The 16,967-nt window shown below is 27.4% G+C and overlaps 3 protein-coding genes across 3 annotated transcripts; 1 reads left to right on the forward strand and 2 right to left on the reverse strand.

Moving 5' to 3' along the window:
- Nucleotides 1-343: 343 nt before the first annotated feature.
- OCT59_027212 (uncharacterized protein) lies at nt 344-4,138 on the forward strand (the record flags this gene model as incomplete). Its single annotated transcript, XM_066136810.1, has 2 exons — nt 344-2,981; nt 3,936-4,138. 2 exons carry the CDS (start codon nt 344-346, stop codon nt 4,136-4,138), a joined length of 2,841 nt encoding a protein of 946 aa, XP_065993261.1.
- A 4,845-nt stretch (nt 4,139-8,983) lies between these two features.
- On the reverse strand, nt 8,984-12,096 carry OCT59_027213 (uncharacterized protein; the record flags this gene model as incomplete). The annotated part of the gene is made up of 6 exons (XM_025314936.2): nt 8,984-9,225; nt 9,288-9,462; nt 9,529-11,265; nt 11,336-11,406; nt 11,481-11,559; nt 11,875-12,096. 6 exons carry the CDS (start codon nt 12,094-12,096, stop codon nt 8,984-8,986), a joined length of 2,526 nt encoding a protein of 841 aa, XP_025184154.2.
- A 2,907-nt stretch (nt 12,097-15,003) lies between these two features.
- OCT59_027214 (uncharacterized protein) lies at nt 15,004-16,602 on the reverse strand (the record flags this gene model as incomplete). The annotated part of the gene is made up of 1 exon (XM_025314935.2): nt 15,004-16,602. One exon carries the CDS (start codon nt 16,600-16,602, stop codon nt 15,157-15,159), a length of 1,446 nt encoding a protein of 481 aa, XP_025184153.2. The 3' UTR covers nt 15,004-15,156.
- Between the last annotated feature and the right edge of the window lie 365 nt (nt 16,603-16,967).

Here is a 16,967-nt window from a genome sequence, read left to right on the forward strand (position 1 = left end):
ATGCATTGGAAATAATATGGCCCAAAATTTTTTTTTTTTTGTTATAAATTCTACTTTTGGTTAAATGTTCCTTTCTAGTAGCTCGCTCATGATACATTTGAATAAGAAAAAAAATTTTTTTATCTAAAAAAACTTGTCAAAAAAATATTATTTCCCATAAAACAAATTTCTAAAATAACCAATGGAAACTGAATTTAGTGAGTCAAATATCTTAAATAAAAATACTGATAAAATAAGTATCAAAAATTGTTTGTATTGCAATATACTTTTTACTGAAAAATTATGGTGTGAAGAATGCATTGATTCTTTAGAAATATTAGCAGAAAATGGTGATAACTAAGCAATGTTTAATTTAGCCATATGTTATAAAAATGGAGAAGGAACAGAAAAGAGTTTAGGAAAAGCCTTTCATTGGTACCAAAAAGCAATGTTTAATTTAGTCGTATGTTATGAAAATGGAGAAAGCACAGAAAAGAGTTTATTAGAAAAAGCTTTTTACTATTGGCATCAAAAAGCAAAAAAAAATCATGTTAAAGCAATGTTTTATTTAGCCAAACATTATTATAATGGTTCTGGAACAGAAAAGAATTTAGGAAAAGCCTTTTATTGGTGTCAAAAAGCAGGAGAAAATGGTCATGAGAATGCAATGTTTAATTTAGGCACATATTATGAAAATGGAATAGGGACAGAAAAGAATTTAGAAAAAGCCTTTCATTGGACTCAAAAAGTAGCAGAAAAAAATCATATTAAAGCAATGTTTAATTTAGCCATATGTTATGAAAATGGAGAAGGGGCAGAAAAGAATTTAGAAAAGGCTTTTTATTGGTATCAAAAAGCAGCAGAAAATGGAAATATAGAAGCAATGTATAATTTAGCTATATATTATAAAAATGGAGAAGGGATAGAAAAGAATTTAGAAAAGGCTTTTTATTGGTGTCAAAAAGCAGCAGAAAATGGATATATAGGAGCAATGAATAATTTAGCTATATATTATAAAAATGGAGAAGGAATAGAAAAGAATTTAGAAAAAGCCTTTTATTGGTGTCAAAAAGCAGCAGAAAATGGTATTAAAGAAGCAATATTTAATTTAGCCATATGTTATCATAATGGAGAAGGAACAGATAAGAATTTAGAAAAAGCCTTTTATTGGTGTCAAAAAGCAGCAGAAATTGGTGATGAAAAAGCAATGTTTAATTTGGCCATATATTATAAAAATGGAGAAAGGACAGAAAAGAATTTAGAAAAGGCTTTTTATTGGTGTCAAAAAGCAGCAGAAAATGGATATATAGGAGCAATGAATAATTTAGCTATATATTATAAAAATGGAGAAGTAATAGAAAAGAATTTAGAAACAGCCTTTTATTGGTGTCAAAAAGCAGCAGGAAATGGTATTAAAGAAGCAATATTTAATTTAGCTATATGTTATCATAATGGAGAAGGAACAGAAAAGAATTTAGAAAAAGCCTTTTATTGGTATCAAAAAGCAGCAGAAGTTGGTGATGAAGAAGCAATGTTTAATTTAGCCATGTATTATGAAAATGGAGAAGGAACAGAAAAGAATTTAGAACAAGCCTTTTATTGGTGTCAAAAAGCAGCAGAAATTGGTAATGAGAGAGCAATGTTTAATTTAGCTAATAATTATTATGATGGAGAAGGAACAGAAAAGAATTTAGAAAAAGCCTTTTGTTGGTATCGAAAAGCAGCAGAAAAAAATCATATTAAAGCAATGTTTAATTTAGGCATATTTTATGAAAATGGAGAACAAGCAGAAAATAATTTAGAAAAAGCCTTTTATTGGTATCAAAAAGCAGCAGTTATTGGTTTAGAAAATGCAATGTTTAATTTAGCCATATGTTATAAAAATGGAAAAGGAACAGAAAAGAATTTAGAAAAAGCCTTTCATTGGTATCAAAAAGCAGCAGAAGATGGCTATACTGATGCGATGTTTAATTTAGGCATATGTTATAAAAATGGTGAAGGAACAGAAAAGAATTTAGAAAAAACCTTTTTTTGGTATCAAAAAGCAGCAGAAATTGGGTATACTAATGCAATGTTTAATTTAGCCATATGTTATAAAAATGGAGAAGGAATAGAAAAGAATTTAGAAAAAGCCTTTCATTGGTATAAATATGCAGCAGAAAATGGTAATAAAGATGCAATGAATAATTTAGCAACATGTTATAATAATGGAGAAGGAACAGAAAAGAATTTAGAAAAAGCCTTTCTTTGGTGTCAAAAAGCAGCAGAAAATGGTTACACTAATGCAATGTGTAGTTTAGCCACATGTTATAAAAATGGAGAAGGAACAGAAAAGAATTTAGAAAAAGCCTTTCTTTGGTGTCAAAAAGCAGCAGAAAATGGTATTAAAGATGCAATATTTAATTTAGCCACATATTATGAAAATGGAATAGGGACAGAAAAGAATTTAGAAAAAGCCTTTCTTTGGTGTCAAAAAGCAGCAGAAAATGGTTACACTAATGCAATGTTTAATTTAGCCAATTGTTATTGTAATGGAGAAGGAACAGAAAAGAATTTAGAAAAAGCCTTTCATTGGTATCAAAAAGCAGCAGAAAATGGTAATGAAAGAGCAATGTTTTTTCTAGCCATATGTTATGAAAATGAGGAAAGAACAGAAAAGAATTTAGGAAAAGCCTTTCTTTGGTATCAGAAAGCAGCAGAAAGTGAATATACTAATGCAATGAATAATTTAGCTACATGTTATAAAAATGGAAAAGGGACAGAAAAGAATTTAGAAAAAGCCTTTCTTTGGTATCAAAAAGCAGCAGAAAATGGTAATGAAGATGCAATGAATAATTTAGCAACATGTTATAATAATGGAGAAGGAATAGAAAAGAATTTAGAAAAAGCCTTTTATTGGCATCAAAAAGTTATAGAAAGTAACAAAATAGATTCTGAAAATGAAGTTGAATTATGTAATATATGCAAACAACCATATACTAATTACCAGTGGTGCCAAAAATGTAATGCTAAACGATTTCAACAAGATTTTTCAAAATGGACTAGTGAAAATGAATTTATTGATAAATTTATTCAAGAAGCACAACTAAATGCCAAAAATAGTTATGAAATTTTAGAATGGATACCCTATAATAAATTGTCAAATATTAATTATTATAATAAAGGAGGATTTAGTGAAATTCATAAAGCTATATGGTTAGATGGCCCAATTTTTAGTTGGAATTTTGACAAACAACAATGGGATAGACAATTAAGCTATGAGGTTATTCTTAAAACACTTAATAATTCATCAAATTTAAATAGTAAATTTCTGGATGAGGTATATTATTATATTTATTAACAAATTTTTTTTCTTTTGCAAAAATTAACTTTGTTTTTTATACAGTGGAAATACTATTATAATTGTCAGAAAAAGTCATTCTCAAAATTTATTCAATTCTTTGGATTTACTCAAGATCCGAATAATTTAAATTATATAATAGTAATGAGTTATGCAAAGAATGGAAGTTTAAGAAAATGTTTACCGAATATAATTAAGTTTAAGTGGCAAGTTAAGTTACAATTATTGAAAAAAATTATATTAGGACTTAAAATAATTCATGAATCAGATTTAACTCATGGTGATTTTCATGATGGTAATATTTTAATATCAGATAATTACAATGAATCATTTATTATTGATTTAGGATTATGTAAACCTATAAATGATTTACAAAATTCTGATAATAAAGTTAATGAAATTTATGGAGTTTTACCTTATATGGCGCCTGAAATATTAAGAAAAAAATCCTATACTCCAGCAAGTGATATATATAGTTTATCAATGATAATGTGGGAATTTACTTCAGGTATTCCTCCATTTAATCATAAAGCACATGATCATAACCTTACCTTAAGTATTTGTAAAGAAGGAAGACGCCCTGAAATTATAAAAAATACTCCAAAATGTTATATAGATTTAATGAAAAAATGTTGGGATTCAGATCCTTCCAATAGACCAACTATAATAACTCTTGAACATATTATATCTGAATGGATTAGATGTATTAATGAATATTATGAAATAAACAGGGATGAAAATTATGAATATGAAGTACCTGTTATTGATAATCAATTAAAAAATGATATGTTTGAATTTGTAAAATCAAACAAAGTTTAGTACAAGCACAAGCAAATACTTCTATTATACAATATCATTCACAAGCATATTATACAAGTCGCAGACTTACTGAAATTTTAGTTCAAGAAGAGTCTCAGGGCTTTGATTGTATGATTGAAAATTAATAATTCTATTGTTTATTCTTCATTTGTTAAATTATTTAACAATTATTATATAAAAAATATTATTATTATGTACTTTTACAGTTTTTTGATAATTATTAAAACTATGCTTTATTATATTTTTATTTTCATTTGCAATTTGTTACTAGTATTATTGCATGTCTTAGAGTAATACTATAATTATTATTTCTTATAAATTTAATAGTAACATTATACATAATAAATATAACCGAAATCATTGGTAATTTATATACAAACAAGATAAATATTGTCAATTAAAAATTAAGAACATGGTCTAAATAATTTAAAAGTTAGTCAAATTTCTTTGATATTTTGAATATTGCTTCAATTTTTGCAAATATGACCAGCTGTTAGATTGAGGGGATATATATTATTACACATTTAACGATGTAAAAAAGTTATTAAATATGATATTATGACCTTTTTCCATCTAGAACAATAAATTATTTCGTAATATAACAAGAAATTTAGTGTTTCTTATTCTTATCAATATTTTATTTGTTTCCTTTTATTAATTGTTTTGGACTACTAATTTTTTTTTTTTAATTATATTTTTGATGATCAATTAACTGTACAACTTTTATTTTTATTTTTATTTTTATTTTTTTATTTTTCATTAAACGAGAATTTGAAGATACAGAAATGATACAATTTTGAAGAGAAAAGGTACATAACTATACTGCAAAATAATACATTGCAGACAACTACAACAACGGAAATAATTAAATCAGTAGTATCTCCAATGTAGCACTACTACCTGGCTAAGATTTAAATATCCTAGACTTGCCAACCTTGTTTTTAACCTGCACAAACCATTCTTACAACTTATCTATTTCTCCTATAAAAGTGAGGAAAACATTATATAACATTATAGAAATCTAATATATTCCCTCCGAAATAAATATTATTCCTAATACCTTTTTCACTCGAGATCCTATTTAATGAATTAATTTTTCTATGAATATTAAAATCTAAACTATTTTTAATATTTTACTTATTATATGAATTTTCCAACTCCTTAACGATTTTACAACTTGGAATCAAAATTAAATTTAAAACTTAACAGTTAAGAAAAATAAAATTACGATATTCAAATAAAATATTTAATGACTATTTACATAGTACTTTTAAAATAAAATAATAAAGTGATAAAGGAAATATTCTTTCAATAAACGTCAATACTTTTCATCGTGTTGTATACTCCATATATCTGAAAGTTGATATACCGTATATCGTTATTGAAAATAAAAATTTTCTACTTGCTCATTTAATTTTATTGATCTTTATTCTCTGGAATGATCAACCGTTCCAAGTCCACGTCCACATAATAAGCATTTCCATTCTTTGTATAATGATAATGACGATTTTTTCATTTGTTCGAAAGTAGGCAATTCTTCTAATGAAAATTTGATTTTTTTTTTTAACTTTCTATTGACGTGCTTCATTTTCTATGTCTAAACGTACTACGTTAACAAATTTCCGTTATTTTATATTTACTATGTCTGTTAAGATTTATGAATTCTTATGAGACTAATATCAGTTATTATAATATTATTCCATCATGGAATTAAACCAATCATACTACAATGTGTTTAATATTGATTCGATATAATGTTTTTCTTTACAGTTTACATTATTGTCTAGGTGATATATTTAAATTTTATTTTTTCAACATATGGTATGCGATGGTGTTGATGTCGTTGAATGGCAATTTTAAATTAAAACCTTTTATCGCATCTTATATTTTTCAAAATTGGTAAATTTTGTAACTTAGATTGTATTAAGAAAAAGATTATCGAACATATATTAAACGACGTGAAGGTTGTTTATATAATAATTATAATTTTTCAACATCTCGCTTATTTACTGTGAATGGAGAAAATACTAGTTATATCATTTCTGAGGTTCGTTTTAAAAAGATTATGGATTATGCAAAAACTTTAATAGTTATAAAAATTTGGATATTTTAATACCAAAAAATTTAGAAATTGAGGATAAAAATTTAATTTTAAATATATATAAGCGTCTCCTGCAAGAAATGAGTTATTAAAAATTCAGATTAAATTCTTCACATTCGACATTTGATATATATTTGACATACCAATGGTTCCCTAATTAATATTGAAAATGAGAATTGTATTACGACCAGTAGTTTTATAATTATAAAAGTGATGAAATACAATCACAATTTTGAACTAATGTAGAAAACTGGCTTTCATTATTAAGAGGACTGTTGTTTGCGCTATTATTACGTTATTAACAAATTGTACTGTGATAAATTTCACAGATTCACAAAATTTATTTAATTTTTAATATATTTATTTGAATAAATATAGTTCATATGATTCTTTTAGTTAGAATAAATATATTTTGAAACTTTGTTCAGCCAAAAAAAATAATATCACGATACTTACTTTTAATAATAATTTTTTTATCTAATTATTTTTTGCCATTTTTTTTTCATTCTTCACTCCTTATATTTGGATTAATGATTGGGATTTTTTTTCCTAATTATTTTTTTTACTAACTTTTTGCGTTTGGTTTTGATCAAAGTCAGTGTTGTGATATAATCGAAATAAATATATTTTTGTTTTATTTGAATAAATATATTTTGTATGATTTTTTTTAGTTAGAACAAATTTATTTTTTCTTAGTAAATATGAAAAAACATATCCAGCCAAAAAAAATAGAAACGATAATTTATTTGTCTAAATTGATAAGGCCGCTCCAACGAATAGTTTCGTAATTTCATTTAACATCATATGGCACAAGAAAATTGGGGGATCATAATAAAATTTTAAACATACATTTTAAATAATCATGTAGACTAATAAAGCTAATTGACCAATAATATTTAATACAAAGTGTTTGTTTAAATCCAATTTTTTGGCAAAAATGAGGGGGGGAGAGGATCGATGTTAAACGAAACTATTTATTGGAGCGGTCTAATTAGTATATAATTTTTACCTATTTTACCTATTTTAAGATTGTCCTTTCCTTATTGTTAATAATTATTATCAATGTTAACAGTTAATAAAAAGAAAATTTATAATACTTTTGTTATACATATTTCATGTATAAGTATATAATCCCGTAAAAATAAAATGCATAATATTATTAATGCCGATGAAATCAATATGGCTTTTCTTCAAGAAATATTTGAAGTTGAGGTACCTGAATAACAAAAAAAAGATTATGTAAAGAAAGACAGCAGGTTTGTAGCAGAAAGGAAAAGGCCATGTAATTTTTTTTCTTTATTAATGTTTTTTATAATTCTTTTTTTTTCTTGTTTTTTTTTTATAAACAAACCGAAATTTTTTTTTATATACTGTATATATTAAATTGTTATTATTATGATTTTTAGGTAAGGATAGATCAAGAGGACTTAGGTGTGTGATTAAAGTGTGTGGAATGGCCATGTGGATCATTCCTTTTACGAATAATTTTCATTTTTCGGGTTGCCGATAAAAACTCTTTTCGTATTTTCAATGAACAATATGTCCAGCTTAAAAATTTGTTTTGGATGTTATGAATGAATTTTGAGAAACCATTATAAGAGCACTTGTAATAGTTGTAGAAAAAAAATAAGAAAAGTTGAAGATGTGAAAAAACTATTTTTTATTGATATTAACGAAAATGCTAAGTTCTAATGTTCATTTATTAATAGCGGGTTCTAGTATCCATCATAACATTCTTTAAATATCTAATGATAACAAATATTAACAAACAACTCGTAATAAAATCAAATAAAGTAATGTTTATACCATTAGACCTTTTTAATTTCAAGACTATCACTGCCTTCATCTTTATAAATGAAGAATTTTATTTAAAACTATATTAATTAGCAAAATATCAAATAATTTCTCACTAGTGGAACCAATTTAAATTTTAATTAAAAATTAATTTTGTAGTTGTGCAAAAATTCTATTAGTGTTGATGTATTATAATAAATATAACAGAAAGGCTAACCTCGCTCTCATAATAGTTAAAAAAAAATTAATAAGATTGTCACTCCTTGTTCTGTTCTAAATATCTATTCATTAGCGAAAAATATTTATAGTAATTTATGAGTTATCTACTTTATTAATAGAATTTTTATATTAATAATTTTTATTTTATATGGTTACATAGTGATTCTCGTCTATAGTATATTTGATAACTATTAGATAATAAACAGTTTTATTGTAAATAAATAAATACTGTATGTTCATGTTAATAAAGTAGTCTTTAAAAAATAGTTACCTTCCTATCATTGCATGTAACTAACTTAATTGTTTGCACTTGAGTATGACTATTTCCATATTCACTATAAAATCCATTTCACTTCCATAATTTCTCATTTCATAATCATGGTAATATAAAATTGCAGAAGCTGCTTATTGCAAATACAAATAGTAAGAAAAGTAAAAATGGTATTTATCAAATAAAATGTTTTCACTTTTTTCTGGTCTTGATTAGTGCGGTATCACTACCATATTTAGAAAAATTCTAACGGCTAAATTTATGTGATTCAGAGAAAATGATTGACAAAATCAAATTATTGTTCAGAATATCAGGAGTGCCAAAATTTTCATTGAATTTGTATTAAATTACGCCAAAAACAATTGTAATACAGAATCACAATTATTTTATTTTATCTATTCATTATATATAGAAATAATTTACAATTATGCAATAAATTACAAATATATATTACACCTTCTTAATACTCGCCATTATTATTTTTCATGTCAAAAACTAAACGTTTCTGTTCATCAAATTCTTTTAATACTTTAAATCTCTTGGAATTTTTACCAATTCCCACCATTTCTCTCATATCTTCCAAGTCACAAATCTTACTATGAGCACGTTTTACACTTAGAATTTTACATTGTTTCTTGTCAAGACCAAGATATTTGTTAAGAATTTCGATTGGTGCAGAACTAATATGAATTTCTGATGGTTCTATACAAAATCATATCAATTAGTATTGTAATTAAAAATGGGTATCAAATCAGTAAACATACCACATGCAAACTGCGCCCTACTGGAATATGTATATCCAAAAAAACTTTCAAATTGTTCTTTACCAACAAATGCACTATTATTTTTACATTTTATAGTTAGGTCCTTCGCACTTGCATCTGTTAAAAATAAAAAAATCCATTCATCCGTGCTAACATTTTTCATAGCTTCCGAGACCTACATAATAGGACTGATTAACCAAAAAATTAAACACGTATTAGTTACAAATAAAGTTATTGCTACCTTGTTAAATTCAAAATTAAATCTATTGTTGTTAATGATCATAGAATTTTCTGCTCGGGGGTCTGTCTTCTTTACTTGTTGAATAACAATTAAGGTCTTATTTATGTTGTTTATTTTATGAATACTAAAGACATCAAACATTGCTCCAGGACCATTTATAAAGACACTGTCAGTGTATTTCTCAATATACTGTTCGTCAAGGCGTTCAATATTAATAAAATCATTTTGTGTTACATTCATGTCTTCATTCTCTTCCAATTGACATAATTCAGGAGCATCACCTTTTTTAGGATATTGATGTTTTTTAGGATATTGATGCTTCAATCGATATAATCGAATTGCTGTTTCTGGAAGGATTACTTCAATATCCGGTAAGCCACGAGAAAATTCTGCGCCTCTGAGGAGCTCCTTCAAATTCACTATTGAATAACCTGCTAAACGAAAAAGATGAAGACGTAATGCCCAGAAACGGGCATTAAATTCTTCAAATGACTGCCACCACATTGTTTCTTCATATATTAGCATCTCTTTCCAAAATACTAAATCGTTGCTTCCGGATTGTTTAACAAATAAACAAACCAGTATATAGGGTATCCGGATTTGGTAGTGTTCCTCTTTACACTGTACCAGTTTTAATATACCCGCATGATCAAGATCTTCATATGATTCATTGAATTGTTCGTTTACTTTCTCATTTTTCTGAACGGGTAAACCTAAAATAGCCTTTGCGAGAGTACTTTCCAAATAAATTGCATACCGGTTTGAATTATAGTCGAATATGATCCTATGTTTGACAGATTGAATAATTTCTGAGACTTGAACTTGATAAGGATTACCGTTCCCTAATTGCTCCAAGCGATCAACAAAAAATCGATAAAAATATTCAAGAGTTTTGACATGACCACCAATATCACAAATGCAAAGCCGAAAATGATGATTGCGACGGACAAATTCTTCATTTCTGATAGCCTTTCCAAAAATTTCAATTGTATCATCATTCTCAAGAAGAGGTAGTGGAAGGTGGAGTCGCTTATACAAAGAGCTTTTTATATAGTCCTCTATAGGACCTTCAATAGTCCCAGATAAAACTGGGACAAAAAAAATCCCAGCTGGTGGTTCACACATTATTCCACTAATGCAAGTTATAAGATCCATAAAATTCTCATTTATTTTGTATAACTTGTTAAACTCGTCGATTCCAACAATCAGAATTAGAATTTCCTGTTTTTCAGCTGACGAGTTCTGGATAACTCGCTCTGTAAAATCTGTATAAATTGTCTTTAGAGCACTATCCAAGGTTAAATTGTTAATATTTTTATTTGAGCTTTTGCAACTGTTAATGAAGTCTCTAAAATTAAAACCCTCCGGTTGGAAATAATCAAACAAAATGCGAAATGCAAGGGATGCCTCGCATCCAATCCGTATATCTAATGATGTAGGAGGTGATTCATTACCATACGTAACGTTTAAAAAAGTCATATTTTTAAAAGTCTTTCGAATTTTTTCATCTTTGTTAACATGCTCCTTGGTTAGCCTTTCAAGTTCATCAAGGAATCGACTCTTTCCTGTTCCAGGTCCCCCAGCCAAGAAAGGGATGGGGTGAGCATTTTTATTGTTGTTTTTGATATCTTCAAATCGCCCTCTGATTCCATTTAAATCATTTTTTCCTTCCCAAAGGATTTTGAATGTGTTATCACGTCCACGGAATTCAAAATCCTTACCAACAGAAGTCACAAGCTAAAAAAGAATATTATTAAGTTGGAAAGGCAAAGCAAACATAAATTGAAAAGAGAGATGAAAGGCATACCTTTCTTTTTTTATCACATGGTGGAAATTGTTTAATCCACATGTGAATAGAAGAAGGATAACGCCAGTCAACTGATAAATAAGAGAGATTTGTTAGAGATTTTTTATATCATTTGAAGTCAAGTTATTTAACTGGGCTACTGTACCTTGTGGTAGGTTTTCTTTGTCAGCCCTCCCAGCCCTCCCAACCTTCCCAGCCGAAAATGTTCTGTTTTTATTGGTTTTCTGAAATAAAATTGTATAAAAAGAGAGGTGTATGTGAGTAAGATTCTTAACATAAGGGAGATACATAGCTGATTCCTCCTCCTTACGAAATCAGCAGACCTTAATCAAAAACATAAGGGAGATTCATAGCTGATTCTTCCTACAGAATCAGCAGACCTTAATAAGAACCCAGTAGCAAAATGTGCACGCCGCAGCGGACGTGAGTTGGTTCACATCGTCTGGACGCTCTTCTTCCCCGTGCCAGCGGGACAGGGTGTAGCACTTTTACTACTCTCGTTAGTATCCCTCAAATTATACAGAACGTGTAAAACTAACCTTTATTCGGGATTTTAATGTGCATGCCTTTTCATGTTCTCTTGAGTCCGGTTTTAAATTATTTATCAGAACTTTTAGTTCTGCAACGAAATATGTACGAGCTAACCGAGGAGAAACATCAGGATAATTTTTCTGTAAATAATTCATCCATGAATCTTCGTTCCAATTTTCGTACGGTAGCCTCCAATAGTCGGCATATCGAAGATTGTGTGTTTCTGACATAAGTAAGTTATTAGAAGAAATCAAGACCAAACAGTAAAGACGCAATTGAAAAATATAAGCTACCTTTATATCGAAAAAATTTTTACGGTTATTCATGAAAAAATTCTCACGGTATTTGATCAATTTGATTTCATGATACGATGATACGTTTATAATCCCGTATCTAAAAAAAAAAAAAACTCAGGCTCAGGAAAATTTTTTCAGATACTGATATTAAGCTATCTTTTAAGCTCTTAAATTTTAAGTCCGATAACAGAATTTCAAAATTCCCACAGGTTGATATTAAGCTATCTCTTAAGCTCTTAAATTTTAAGTCCGATAACAGTATTTTGTGTATTGTAGCACTTGACTCCGCCACAAAAGCGTTTGCCACATCAAGCTACAAAAATAATTGTTTATTATATGGAATAGAATTATAATAATCCCGAGTTTCTTAACGAAAATAAAATAAATGAAAATGAAAATGAAAATGAAAATTTCAAGAAAGAAAAGAATTTCTAAATTCTATACTTCATCAAATTCTGAGAACAATTAAAATAATAATTTCCTCGAACCAATTGTTCTATTAAATATAATATCTTATTTTCTAGTTCCGATTGGTTATTCTGTTTACTACTCTATCCCCTTACATCATTTACATCATTGTTGATCAACGTTCCTAATCCTAATTAGCCAAGGTCGTAGTCCCGTCATTCAGGACCGCAGTAAATTTAAAACACAAAAATTTTATAATAAAATACTGCGGCCTAAAATTAATAATATCACTAGAGTAAATTCCGCCCTTACAGTATTTCTGCATCAAGAATTTGATCGATCGACATTTTGATCAATTGTGTTTATTGGGCTGGGCTATCTCCCAATCAATCAAATTCTGAAGTAGACTACATCATGTCCAAAAAAAAAAAAAATTTATCGGTTACGCGAAAATAGTAGTTTAAATAATTGTGCGTATTCATTTTCAAGGAGGTATATGCATACGGACTTTCAAAAAAATATTTTACTATTTTTTTAGATAGAAAAGGAAATAGGAGTGAGAATACTTTATTTTAATCAGCTTCTGTCAATATCATAAGTTGTGCTACATAGATTAATCTGGATCAGTGTCAATAAAACACTTGAACCTTGCGTTCGTTTCCTTTTACTAGATCGTCTAGTAGAGTTTTGTTATCGAATCTATAATTTATTTTCTATTTTTTGGTTATGCCATGTCGCCTCTTATAGGTCTATAATGAAAAGGTTGATATATTGAAGGAAAATCTTCGTACGTGTTTACCCAAATAGTTGTGGAATAAAAAAGATAATTCTGTTGGTATGATATGGTGAATTAATAGAAATACTGGGTGATCGTGATCAAAGATCGGTTGTTCATTAAACGCCTCGTTAATATGCTTAAACAAGGATGAATTATCAACTCGGTGAGTATATCCGATGGATGAACGAGCTGTCACTTTAAATATTTCTTTGTGGTTTATTAAAACTTGGATAATGCAATGTACTTTTAAAATAATTAGTTTTAATTTAATTAAAGATACTTGGAGAGATTTACCACAATTTTACCATCAAAGACTTTTGGCTAAATCAAAGAATCATTTGTCAAGTCACCTGCACGAAGAAACCTTTATATGACTCATCTTAAAATGAATGGCATTAATTCTCCTTGCAAAATTTCACATCCAAATCAAACTCAGTGGAATAGTTGGTTCTGAATGGGTTTTTATGCAAAAAATCACATCCAGTATAGATTTTTTTAGACGTGAGTATGAAGAAGAGTTACAAAACGAAACAATAAAAACTATTCATACAACATTTCAGAATTTACGAGATATTGATATCATTGTAATTTATATTGACTTGCTTTAATTTATTCAAAAGAGTTTATGCAAGATTTGGATTTTTTCAACAAAACAAACCTGTTTTTTCTTTTGTTGAAGGTTGATTATTGCAACATAACAGCATTTATTAAATCAAATATTACCGCATCATTTTTTAAAATCTTACATAAGTTCTGAATTGTGAGCTGGTAAATAAAATAAATTTGCCATCAAAGTTAATATATCCGCGAAAATTTTCCTATCGAATTATATTATTTATTGCGCTTTTCATAGTTCTGCCATCTTCCATAAATTACGTTGCAAAAAAGATTGGCTAAATTAATTCTTATATAGTATCTATGATACATTGATGAAAATTATTGAATAAATCCGATTCTTGGATTCTTTCATATAGTTAGAATATGTGTTATTTGACCATATAGTATATATATCATATTCTTTTGTACAAAAAAATTTAATCTCGTCTGGTTAACAATACGATGACCAGTTATGATAAATGTTAACTTTAATATACTGTGCATCAAAATCCTTAATTTCAATTATCTTGACAATCAAACTATTAAAATTGACAAGTCACTAAACAAAACAATATATAATTTACAAATTTATATAATTTGCAAAATTTTAACCAGAAGAGACATTTTATGCAATACAAATAAACCAATTTTAGATTGCAGTTTTCAAAGTATTCCATGAATTCTTATGAATCATTTATTATTATATTTAATATAAACGAGGTGTTTTATGGGAATGAAAAAATTTATACAATACAGTGATCTAAGCTCCAAATGATTTGCAGTTTTTGACATTGAAATTTAATTTGTTCGGCGTTGGCAGATTGATGTTGATCCATTATATCATAAGAACATAAAAACATGAAGCCAATGTAAATCAATCAAAAGAAGATAATTAGGTTACTTTAATTCCAAGATTCATCCTTGAAATGTGATTTTTATATTAGTTACATATCGCATAGTGCAAAAATAAATTACATGATTTGGATTAAAACAATCATTGACACATATTGTAATTCGCTTTTTTAATATAAAATGTAAAAATAAAAAACTTTGATTTTAAACCATTAAGCATAATTGAATATTTATTAAATGATGCAATCAATAGAAAGAGATAATAGAAAAAATTTCAAGTACAATTTTATAATTACTATAATAAAACAGCACGCACATCACTCAAAAAAAAAAAAAAAAAAAATTGATAAAGGATTGTTTTAAATCCATTCAAAATTTTCATTAATTCTGCCACCACCAATTGAGTAATATTCAATCATTCCTTTTTCCATAAAATATTTAAGTAAATCTTCAAATTTATCTTCATCTCTAACCACACAAAAACTCATTTCTATTAATAGAGGATTCTTACCTTCCCAACTTTTAAGAAATAATTCCATATCTTCCAATTTAAATCCCCACTTGGAATAAAATTTAAACTTAAACAAATTAATTGGCGATGATTTAGCTAATACTATGAATAATTCACACCAATTAAATTCACTAAAATAATTATCTTCCACATCAATAATGAATCCACTTAAAAATTGACAGTTAATTAATAAACTTTCAAATACTGGGATAAATGAATTAATATTATCATACAATGATAATTCAAGATAAATTAGATTTGGGCAACTTTGACCAATTACTTGAAAAATACTTTCACTATCAATACCATCATAACATATACAAATCTCAGAAAGACCACCTTTCGTATTTTTGATTAAATTTACTAAAATGTCAGATGGAAATTGATGAACTTTTAGAATTTTTAAAAGAGGAAATGTCACATTCTCAATATTAATCCAACATGCCATATTAGATTCTATTTGAGCTATATTTAAACTTATTAAATTCACGAGACATGAAAGAATTCTTGTAACAGGTATCCAACTTATTCTCAAGTATTGGACAAAATCAGAATGCTTCATCAATGATTCTTCAAAAGATTTTCTTACGTAGAATGATCCATGTTCTACTCCATCATCATCAAAACTGACATCATTTAGTTTTTTTTGTTCTTCAATTAATTTAATGATTCCAGAATTATTGGTACAGTAATTCACATTAACAAGACTAAGTTTTTTAATCAATTTGCATATTCTAGCAAATCCTTCCAAAATACTTTGGTCGAGGTCAGCATGACAATGAAGGGAATCAAGTCTTGAGAGGCAATATTCAGCCCCTGGGATAAGATGTAGTTGATAATCAAAATATTGTGGAATTAAAAGATGCATTAAATTTGTATTTTCATTGATGAATAACTTTAATATCTCGTTTCTTATAATAGGCAAATTTAATTGTCCATCAAATTTTGAAGAAATTACGATTTCTAGGAAATATAAATCCAAATATTTCCAGAAGCTTAAATAATCAAATAAAGGTCGTTGATATTTGTTCATAACTTCGTTAATAAGTTTATTCACTCCTTGATTCTTCAGAATATCTCTTGATTCTTCCGATAAATGTAAAAGTATTACATTAAATAATAGTTTCCTTGCTGTTAATGATGAATCAATGTTTTCAGAAGGATTTCTCCATAAAACTGGCATTGCTGTCATGCACCAAGTTTTATTAACTAAAAGGCAGGAATAAAGTGATATTTTATCATTGTTTAATTTTCTAAATATAATAGAAAGGATGTCTTCGTTGATGTAGCACATTTTTTTTTTGCACAAAAAAAAAAAAAGAAAAGAAAAAGGACAAAACTCGTGAATAACTACTTATTTCCTTTATTTATGATTAAATATTTGTGTAACAAATATTACAATGGACAAACTCATGAAACGTGAAATTTGATAATTTAACGTTACACGACTAGTGGAATTTCCATTTTCACTATAAATTTCGCGTGACAATTATATTACATATTTACTAAATATATTTGATAATTCATGGATTCATGGATATTATACGGTGGTATAACGTCACGAAGTGACGTTAACCAATATAACGGCTCTGTATTATCGTATTATCGTACGGTAATAAACTATTAACATCAATATTGTACGATAATGAAAATATCTGT

The sequence above is a fragment of the Rhizophagus irregularis genome, chromosome 7 (assembly GCF_026210795.1).
Source record: "Rhizophagus irregularis chromosome 7, complete sequence".
In the NCBI taxonomy this organism is placed as follows: Eukaryota; Fungi; Glomeromycota; class Glomeromycetes; order Glomerales; family Glomeraceae; genus Rhizophagus; species Rhizophagus irregularis.